Source organism: Mastomys coucha, unplaced genomic scaffold, assembly GCF_008632895.1.
Source record: "Mastomys coucha isolate ucsf_1 unplaced genomic scaffold, UCSF_Mcou_1 pScaffold21, whole genome shotgun sequence".
Taxonomy (NCBI): domain Eukaryota; kingdom Metazoa; phylum Chordata; class Mammalia; order Rodentia; family Muridae; genus Mastomys; species Mastomys coucha.
Genome location: NW_022196904.1, coordinates 36,584,805 through 36,594,818, shown reverse-complemented (window position 1 = coordinate 36,594,818; position 10,014 = coordinate 36,584,805). Strand labels below are relative to the sequence as shown.

The 10,014-nt window shown below is 49.9% G+C and overlaps 2 protein-coding genes across 8 annotated transcripts in view; one reads left to right on the top strand and one right to left on the bottom strand.

Annotated features, from left to right (window-relative positions):
- Window positions 1-3,877, bottom strand: part of Nosip (nitric oxide synthase interacting protein) — a 15,724-nt gene extending 11,847 nt beyond the window's left edge. Inside the window, exon 1 of one of the 5 annotated variants that reach the window (XM_031386526.1) lies at window positions 3,772-3,877. The gene's annotated coding sequence lies outside the window, so the exon portion shown is untranslated. Of the gene's footprint in view, window positions 1-1,091; window positions 1,219-3,771 lie in introns of those variants that run through there. The other 4 variants (XM_031386523.1, XM_031386527.1, XM_031386525.1 and 1 more) reach the window with 4 other exon arrangements.
- Window positions 981-9,828, top strand: Prrg2 (proline rich and Gla domain 2). 3 transcript variants are annotated; one of them, XM_031386529.1, is made up of 8 exons: window positions 981-1,244; window positions 1,970-2,034; window positions 2,606-2,757; window positions 3,082-3,263; window positions 3,454-3,493; window positions 6,909-7,050; window positions 8,755-8,883; window positions 9,212-9,828. In XM_031386529.1, exons 3-8 carry the CDS (start codon window positions 2,673-2,675, stop codon window positions 9,228-9,230), a joined length of 597 nt encoding a protein of 198 aa, XP_031242389.1. In that variant the 5' UTR covers window positions 981-1,244; window positions 1,970-2,034; window positions 2,606-2,672; the 3' UTR covers window positions 9,231-9,828. The 3 variants fall into 3 exon arrangements, with proteins under 3 accessions (XP_031242389.1, XP_031242390.1, XP_031242388.1); XM_031386530.1 differs by lacking the exon at window positions 981-1,244 and adding an exon at window positions 1,274-1,306; XM_031386528.1 differs by lacking the exon at window positions 981-1,244 and having other exon boundaries at window positions 1,352-2,034.
- The last annotated feature ends 186 nt before the right edge of the window (window positions 9,829-10,014 follow it).

Here is a 10,014-nt window from a genome sequence, read left to right as displayed (position 1 = left end):
TGGCCTCGAACGAACTGCCTCTGCCTAAAAGGCATGCGCCACCACTTCCCAGCCTAAAAAACTTTTTATTGGCTCTTTGTGAATTTACGTCATGCACCCTAATCCCACTCACCTCCTTCTCCCCTCACCACTTTAAGTAAATCTTAATCCCTTTACAGAAATATATAGTGAAATCTGAGGCAGCCTGGACTACATGCCACCTTATCTCAAAAAAAGAAAATAATCGCTGGGGTAGTGGCACACTCTGTTAATCCCAGCAATCAGGAGGCAGAGGCAAGAGGCAGGCCCGGTCTACAAAGTGACAGGTCTACAGCCAGGGCTGCCACAATGAGAAACCTTGTCTTAAAAAGAAAAAACGGGGGAAAAAAAAAAAAAGCCAGGCAGTGGTGGTGCACGCCTTTAATCCCAGCATTTGGAAGACAGAGGCAGGCGGATTTCTGAGTTCGAGGCCAGCCTGGTCAACAGAGTGAGTTCTAGGACAGTCAGGGATACACAGAGAACCCTGTATCGAAAAGCCAACCAACCAGACAAACAAACAAAAAACAAAAATGAACAATGGGGCGATAGGTGTGGTGGTGCACACTTCTAATCTCAATACTTGGGCGGCAGAGGTTGGCGGATCTCTGTGAGTTTGAGGCTAACTACATAGCGAGTTCTAGAACAGCAAGGGCTACATACTGAGATTCTGTCTCAAGTAGAATAAAATATTTTTACTTGCTTCAAGGATCATTCAAGGGCCCAAGCCAGTACTGCTCATTACTCTCCTCACTACTGTCTAGAAAACTGAAATAGATTAAGGAATCCCACCTCAACTCTCACTAATCCAGGGAATCCCAAATTCCCTCCCAGCACTTGGCCAGATCACTCCTCTACTGCGGAACTACATTTTCTACAACCAGTCAGGATGAGGGAGACACGACAGGGCATCCTGGGAAATGTAGTTCCTTTTTTCCAACCTAGGCGTTCAAGAGCGCTGTTAATGATTGACAGGGATTCGGAGTGCGAAACCTTATCCTACGTCCCTCAGAACCCCAGATATCTCCCACAAGAAGGGAACTTAGCGACGCGACCCCTCACCGCCTGCAGCTTACCTCAAGAACCGCTAGCCGACTTGTCGTTGCTTCAACTGTGTCCCGAACCGGAAAAGAGTACTGTTTTTAAACTCCACTCCTCCCACTTCCGCCCGACAGTAGGAAACCGGAAATAACTCTGCCCCTATTTGCGGAGGCGCTTCTCCTGGCTTGGTAAGTGCTTTCTTCTTCTCTTTCATCCCCCCGGAAACGTGAGTGACAACTCGAAGGTTCCGGTGAGCGAAAGTGGCTTGAAATTCGGAGACACTTTAGCCTGTTTTAGGCATTAGCCAGAGTGGGGCAGTTGCTTTGAATCTATTCAAGTTTGAGTTTGGGGACTAACTCCGTCACCCGAAGAGTCTGATATCCAGTTCCCCAAATATATACTTTTTTTTCCCCGTTGCATCTTAAGAGAGGATTAAGTGGGAACTCTTTCCCCTATTATAGAAAAAGCAATGATCAAAGATCACGAGGCTAAACTGTTCAAGTTACCCTCTGGAAACAGATTTATTGTGGTACCGCCCAGTTATTCTAGGATCCAAAGAATTCCGTTCCCACCAGTTTGTAGATCTCTTGAGACCTAAGATTTATTTTCCTGGCTGTGCCAAGCAAGTCGTCTGTAGAGAGAGACTCGGGCTGGAAAGGAGGGAAAACTCTAATAAAGCCCCTAGGTCCCTCCATAGTGTAGGAAAGCCATATTTCTTCTATGTGGGGTGGTGGCACTGAAGACCTTGATCCTATGGTCCCTTTAAGTACTTTGTCCCTTACCTGAGTCCCTCCCAAAGAAGGTAATCAGTAGCCCCGCCCCCTGCCAGTAGCCGGATCGGGCCTAGTAACCGAGGTGTAGTTCCCCTCCTACCTCTCCCCTCCCCTCTCCTCTTGCCTACCCCTTTGCACAGCTGGCTACTGCTGACCCAGAGAGTCTTCATTAAAGAAGAGAGGCAGGGCTCCCAGCCCTGGCCAGGTGAGTGAATGAATGCTCCCAGAGAAACTTGTGGGCAGGGGATCTGGTGTCCTGATTCCCCACATTATTGGGATCTAGAAACTTGGGACCCAAGCTCTAGGTTGTGGATCCCTGGGGCTCTGTCCCCTCAAGCCTTCAAGACCTAGAAATATAGGACCTGATCTGTCGTGTAGTCTTTGATCTCTGAGGCTCGATGAGGCAACAAGCAAAGGGAGGTTGACTTGGAATGTAACCTGCTTGGTTGGAAGGGACCAGGATTGATGATGAGCCTGTTTAAATGCCTACTGTGTGTTGTCAGATTTGTGGTAGGTGCTAGGTATAGAAAAAGAGAGCCTTAGCAACTGTGTGCTCATCATTGGGAGAGGACTACCACCTCCAAAGTCCTCCTCTGACATTCCAATACCTGGTACAATAGGCAAGTAACTTTACCACCTGGTAACACGCTCCTTACCTGTAAAATGTCAGGAGTAATAGGATTGGGTTGAAAATTAAGTAGAGTTGATAAAGACCCATGGTGTCTGGCATGGGATACAGGTTGAGTACTTGCTTTTATCTTTATTCATGCTGGCAGAGTCTGGGCAGGGAGTCCTGGCTTCATAACTCTGCTGAGGCATTTGTCATCTGGGAGTCCACACAATATGAGGAGCCATCCTTCCCTGCTCTTAGTCTATATGGGATTGGCCACCTGCCTGGACCCCTTACCTCATAGAGAGCAAAACCAAGGTGAGTGTCTGGGGAAGAGCCTTACAGAGGTTTAATTTCTGCCTTCCCCTAGCCAGAATACTTCCTGGATTCCTGGACCCAACCCTTCTCCCTCAGATCCCAGGGCCTATGCCTCAGCTTCTTCCCTCAGAGCCACATGGCCAACCCTTGCTTCAGAAATAGAGTTCCAGACTCCAGTCTTCCTCTTCCATACCCAATGGTGAAAACTCTGGCCCATCTTGCTCAGGGTTTTCCAGGCCTGGCTCACACCCCTAGAACCCCATAGTTCTTTGTCTTCTTTGTCCTCCATCCTAAGGACTCTGCTTTTGACTCTGGTGTCCTTAGTTCTTGACATCTTCCTGGATCCCCCAGAGGCCCAGAGTTTCTTAGTTGGCCACAGGCGTGTTCCTCGTGCTAACCACTGGGACCTGGAGTTGCTGACCCCTGGGAACCTGGAACGGGAGTGTCTGGAGGAGAGGTGCTCCTGGGAGGAGGCCCGGGAGTACTTTGAGGACAACACACTGACGGTGAGGGCCTCAGAGGACCCTGGCATCAAAGGCCTGTCTGCCTTCTCTAGGTGTTAAGGCTCATAGGCCTCCAGCTTTCAGCTCCCTCTTCACCTCCCTGGGGTCTCAGATATCAGGGTGGACTGGTGGGGTGGGGGGCATGACTCTTCATGTTTAGTTGCTATCTTTTCCTTCTCTTCTTTAATCCTAGGAACGCTTCTGGGAAAGCTATTCGTACAATGGCAAGGGAGGTGAGTGACACTCAGCCCTCTTGTCCTGTGTTGGGAAAGCAGCCTTTAGCCCTGGAGTTCAATCCAATATCCCCTCCACACTTGCAGTACCCCTCCACAATTGCATGCTGTTCAGAGATGACTGACAAGGTGTTGTCTCTTCTGTTTTCACTATGGCCCTTGTCTGTGAAACCCAGCACACTGTGTTCACATTCATAGGAGGACCCCCAAGTCCCCAGGAGGGGGACATGTGGGTGAGCAGATGATAGAAAGAGTTATTGTCAGAGGGACAAACTCACCTAGGGCCCGTCTTTAGAGTCCAGAGCTCCAGCCCCTTACAAGCATCTTGGTTGCTACTGGGCTGTTACCTAGCAACAGAGCTAAGGCAAGAAGCCTGGCCATTCTCACCTGTCCAGTTTGCCCACCCTAGCCCCTCCTCTGAGTTCTAAAGCCCTCATCTTGGCTTGAGCTTTGTTGCTAAGGGGGGCTGCTCCTTAGCAACAGGACCCTGGCCAGGCCAGACAGAGGAAGCCAGAAACACTACCTGGCTGCCTTCCCCTCCCCCACAGCTCCATTGCCAGCCACAGCCAGCCTAGTTGCTAAGGAGGCCTTCTCCCTAGCAACTGTACCTAGCTGGAGGACCAGGGCCTCCTGCCCAGCTGGAGGACCCCCCTCTGGGCACCAGCTGCCCCACCCCCTCATGGCTTGGTTGCTAGGGGTGGATGCACCTTAGCAACGGGCCCTAGGTCTGCACTAGAGTCCTCACAGTGAAACTGGTTGCTAGGGGAGATAGCTCCTTTTCGACAATCTTAGCAAGACCTAGTGGCTCCTTGGATCACCTGAAATCTGCCAGATTTGGGTAGACCCGCCTCTTCACTGCAAGCTCAAAGCAGGGATGGGGGGTGGGGGTGGCAGGTAGCCAGATCTGATGGCACTGACCTTGGCCTTGCAAGAGGCCTTGCAAAAGCTGAAGCAGAAATACTGTGAGTTCAAGGCCAGGCTCTGCTACATGTCAAGTCTGAGGTCAGCTTGAGACTCCTGTCTCAATAAAACAAAACCGAGAGCTGGAGCGATGTCTCAGATGGTAGAGTGCTCGCTGTGCATCCGGAGAACCTGAGTTTGATCCCCAGAATCTACAGGAAGAAGCTGGGCATGCTAGTGTACCCTCAAGTCTAACTGTTTGAGAGGAGAGTCAGAAGGAAGGGGCCACGGGACTCACTGGCTAACCAGCCTCCTTAAATCTGTGTGAGCTCAGGCCTAATGAGGCAAGCCAGTGAGATAGCTCAGCAGGCGATGCCTGAGGATCTGAGTTCAGTCCCCAGACACCACGTGGTAGAAGGAGAGAACTGACTTCCAGAGGTTGTCCTCTGTCCTCTACATACATGTGGCACCCAGGTACCCCCCCCACAGGTGCACATGGATGTGCACATAAAAATAATTAAATAAGCCGGGCGGTGGTGGCGCACGCCTTTAATCCCAGCACTTGGGAGGCAGAGGCAGGCGGATTTCTGAGTTCGAGGCCAGCCTGGTCTCCAGAGTGAGTTCCAGGACAGCCAGGGCTATACAGAGAAACCCTGTCTCGAAAAAAACCAAAAAAAAAAAAAAAAAAAATTAAATAGAAATTAACAAAAAAAAATGTGCCCCTGGGGGAATACATTTAAGGTTGAATTGTGGTTATTACACATACACACAGGTATCTTTTTGTTTAAAGATTTATTTATTTATTTATTATATATAAGTACACTGTTGCTGTCTTTAGACACACCAGAAGAGGGCATCAGATCTCATTACAGATGGTTGTGGGCCACCATGTGGCTGCTGGGATTTGAACTCAGGACCTCTGGAAGAGCAGTCAGTGCTCTTAACCACTGAGCCATCTCTCCAGCCCCATTATTTTTTTTTAAAAAAAGCAGTAAGGGCTAGAGAGATGGCGCAGCACTTAAGAGTGCTTGCTGCAGTTGCAGAACACTGGACACTGGAGCTTGGTTGGCTCCCAGGACGCTGGTTGGGTGCTGCTCACAACTAATTTTAGCAGATCCAGAAAATCCAATGTCTTCCTTTGACCTCTGCAGGCATTCACACACATGTGTACCTACTTCCCCTGCATGTACACACAGATAAAAATAAAATAACAACACAAATATTTTAGGAAATCAATAGGAGGCTGGAGAGATGACTTGGGGGGGTTAAGAGCACTTTCTGTTCTTGTCTGTTGAGGACGTGGGTTCAGGTCCCAGCACCAGCACCACCATAGTGGTAACAATCATCAACTCCAGTTCCGGGGGATCCAACATCTTCTTCTGACCGCTCATTGCACCAGGCATGAATGTTGTGCACATATACATAAAATAATATAAACCTCTTTTTAAAGCTAGGTGTTCCCTGGGCCAGTGGTGACATACATGGTTAATCTCATCTCTAAATCTTCAGTTCTAGGAAAGTTACAGCCACCTCTCTCTCTTTTTTTTTTTTTTGGTTTTTCGAGACAGGGTTTCTCTGTGTAGCCCTGGCTGTCCTGGAATGCCACCTCTCTTTTCTAGCCTTTGTGGATAACATTCATGAATGTGGTGCAAAGACACATAGACAAGCAAATTGCCCATACACATAAAATAAAAATAAAGGTATTTGAAAAAGGATTTCTGGCTGGGCCATGATGGCCCATACCTTTAATTCCATCACTCAGAGGCACTTGGAGTACAAGACCAGCCTGGTCTACATAGTGAGTTCCAGAAGGACATCCTGAGCTACATAGAGAAACCCTGTTTCAAAAAACCAAAAGCAACAAAAAAAACCCTGGAGGTTCAATCTCCAACGTGACAAAAAAAAATACATAAAATTATTTAAAAATAAAAAGAGCCAAGATGAACAAAAACAGATTGCAGATAGGATGTTGATGTCTTGTTGAAAGTGTCTGTATCTTAGGCATGGCTTCAGGTAAGTTCGACACCTCAGTATTTCAGGGTGTCCCCCAATTTACCCATTGTAAAGTGAAGTCTTTCTATCCTTTTTTTTTTAAATTAATTTATTTCATGTATGCGAGTACACTGTCCAACCTTCAGATACACCAGAAGAGGGCATCCAATCCCATAACAGATAGTTGTGAGCCATCATGTGGTTGCTGGGATTTGAACTCAGGACTCTTCAGAAGAGCAGTCAGTGCTCTCAACCGCTGAGCCATCTCTTCAGCCCCCAGAATTCAGATTATAAGTAGAAGATGCATGTTTGTCTCTTCCTTCTCTGCTCAGCATTGGGTCATGATCCCATTCTGCAGCACAGGAAACAGGCTCTGAGAAAGCAGTTATGTTCATTGTCTGAAGCCACAAGAGCCAGAAGGTGCCTCAGAACTGCCTTGCTTCTCAGCCCATGCCTTTAGGGAAAGGGATCGAAATGTTGGAGGAGGTGGTATTACTGAATCAATGGTACCCTCTACCCACAGGGCGTGGACGGGTGGATGTTGCTGGCCTGGCAGTGGGACTGACTTCAGGGATCCTCCTCATCGTGTTGGCTGGCTTGGGAGCCTTTTGGTATCTGCATTATCGAAGGCGCCACCTCAGGGGCCAAGAGTCCTGTCTGCAAGAGTAAGGGGTCTTCCAGGAGGAGGGGGATACAGGAGAGGAAGGGGAGGAAAGTGGAAGGGAGACAGCTTGATCTGAGGAGCAAGACTAAAGCTTGGGGCAGGAGACCAGTGATGAAGCGCCTGGAGCCACAGCCTATGGAGAGTCAGGCTGCCATTCCTGTTGGTCGGCTCAGCACACACTGGTTCTTTTTTGCAGTTGATACCTGTCAGTCATTTGAGTGCCAGGTTTCAGTGAAGTCATCACTGTTGATAAAACTGCAACTGGCGCCGGGCGGTGGTGGCACACACCTTTTCCAGCATTTGGGAGGGAGAGGCAGGCAGATTTCTGAGTTCGAGGTCAGCCTGGTCTACAGAGTGAGTTCCAGGATAGTCAGGGCTACACAGTGGTCTCAAAAAACCAAAAAAAAAGAAAAAACAAAAACAAAACAACCTGCAACTGGCAGGCAGGTGTGGTGGCACATGCCTTTGATCCCAACACTCAGGAGGCAGAGGCTGGTAGATCTTTCTTTGAGTTGGAGGCCAGCCTGGTCTACAGAGCAAGTTCCAGGGCATCCAGGGCTACACAGAGAAATCCTGTTTTGAAAAACAAACAAACAAAAAGGTAACTGATGGGGCTGTGCAGGCTGTGATCCATAGCTGCCTGTGGTGTGGTCTGTCCCATGGGTACAAGTCACAGCAAGTGTTTGTATGAGCTGGGAGTAGTCTCTGTATTTCAGGCCAGCAGAGTCTCATAGGGTGCCTCATGGTGGTAGCTCCCAGCATCTGGGAGGCAGAGGCAGGAGGATCCAAAATGTTCAGGACCGCTTCACTATAATGAGAAGTCAAGGCTAGCCTGAGTAACTTAGGGAGGAGCCTTCTCAAGTAAAATGTAGAAAGAAAGGTGAGGGTGTAGATCGTTTGTGGAATGCCTGTGTAAAGGCCACTCATGAAGGGACTGGATGTAGGATGTCCTGGGTCCCAGGTAGGGGAAGGCCCATCAAGATGGCTTAGTGGGTAAAGGAGTTTGCTCCCAAACTTGACAACCACATAGGGACCCACATAGTGAAAGGAGACACACTCCTTTGTGTTGTCCTCTGTGTGTGTGGGTATATGTACACACACACAGAATATATAACTGCAATTTAAATATCAAAATGAGATGTAAAGAGAATGGGTTTGGAAGCTGAGCATGACAGCTCACACATGCAAGCCCAGTGCTTGGGAAGTTGGGTAGAAGGATTGTTGGAAGTTTTGAAGCCAGCCTGGGAGACCTTGCCACAAAGCCTGGAGTTGGGAGATTTGGGGACTAAATGTTTCTGTGTTGTGTTTGTGTCTGTGTGGACCTCCTGAGCTTTCTCTTGTCTGTTCCTGTTGTCTGTCCACCTGTGTTTCTGTGGATGAACGTGTACATTCAGGTTCATTTCTATGTCTACCTGTCCATGTCCATCAGCGTGTCCTTTGGGGCACTTTTCTGGGCCATCTCCCTTCCACCTCTGTAAGTCTTGTAGGTTTCTTTTTACTCATTTCTTTTATAGCTTTCTTTTATGTGTCTAGTGCCATCAAAGGTCAGAAGGGGGTGTCTGCTCCTCCAGGCCTGGAGTTACAGATAAGCCATGTGGGTGCTGGAATTGGAACCTGGGTCCTCAGCAAGTGTCCTAACCACTGACCCCCTTGTCTCCAACTACAATGTAGGTTTTAATACTAACCACACTTTTTCTGTCCCCAGAACCGGGCTCATTATCCCCCTGAGTCCTCTGACGCCTCAATCTCCACCCTTGCCCCCAGGCCTTCCCACCTATGAGCAGGCTTTAGCAGCCTCTGGGGTTCACGACGCACCTCCGCCCCCTTACTCCAGGTACGAGGCGGGACTTGTGCCTGGGTGGTGCCAGAGGGAGGGGGAAGGAGAGGCAACGCGTGGGAGGGGCGTGTCCCCAAGGGCAGGGCTTGGTGCTTTGGAAAACCTACATGGGGCGGGGTTTGCAGGGCAGGGCGGACCCTACGCAATTGTCTATCGGGGCGTGGATCAGCCTTTCAAGAGTGCAGCTTTCCAGGAAGGTGGGGCTTGTGCCTACAGGATTGAGGATTGGCTGAGGCACCAAGGGCGGGTCGGTGTGGGCTCGGTGGAGGGGGCGGCTGAGATGTTTGACTCTGTACTGTATACTCCCAACCCCCATCCCTGTTAGCCTCAGAAGGCCTCACTGAAGACCTGCTTGGAGCGCGGGCTCCCTGAACTGTGCCCCTGATTCATAGCGGATTCCGGAAGTCTCCCGCTTCTTCGACGACTCGGCTTCAATGTGTCCGTGTGGGAGTCGGGGGAGTCAGGGTCGTCGGACCCGAGGTCTACCATGACACACGTGTTTCCGCCAGGCACGCATATACGCACATCCCTGACCGTCCTGTTGCCGAGTCGGTGCCCCTGGCCCTCGCCATCACCCTCCACTTCTCCTGAGCAGTAGCCCTGCCTCAGAATGGGCAGACCTTTTAGGAAACTCGGACCAGACGTGACTCGGCTGTCACCCCACTGGTGTGGCGGGGCGCGTACACGCAGGGAACCAGGCCCTTGCAGACACCTGACTTCGTGTATTTAACCACTCGGGCAAATGGGCGGTTCGTAATCCAGCATAAAGGTGGGGGGCGCATTTGCAATGTGCTGTAAGCGGGGTGTCGCGCTTTTGTTGCACCCGGGTAAATGGAGTTGATCTCAGCTGCCCTCTACTTTAAAGCCCTTTGGAAAAGGAAGGGAGGTGTGGAAGAAATCAAAATTGAAACAATGAGAAAAATAAAGATGCAAAAGACCTGAGCCCCCTTACTGGGCGCATTTGCGCGCGGTGGAACTGAATATCTCTGTACAGGCGCTGTACCCTACACCCCCAGGCTCCACTAGTGCGCTCGCGCTCACTTGCTCTCTCCCTCTCCCTCCCCCCGCCTCCCAGGCTCCGCTAGTGCTCGCTCGCTCGCTCTCTCTCCTTTTTTTTTTTTTTTTTTT

Excerpts from the sequence above, each read along its gene's own strand:
- Prrg2 (XM_031386529.1), top strand. The coding sequence starts at position 2,673 with ATGAGGAGCCATCCTTCCCTGCTCTTAGTCTATATGGGATTGGCCACC. Across the intron at positions 3,494-6,908 it reads TTCGTACAATGGCAAGGGAG|GGCGTGGACGGGTGGATGTT; the intron begins GTGAGTGACACT and ends CTCTACCCACAG. Across the intron at positions 7,051-8,754 it reads CAAGAGTCCTGTCTGCAAGA|AACCGGGCTCATTATCCCCC; the intron begins GTAAGGGGTCTT and ends TTCTGTCCCCAG.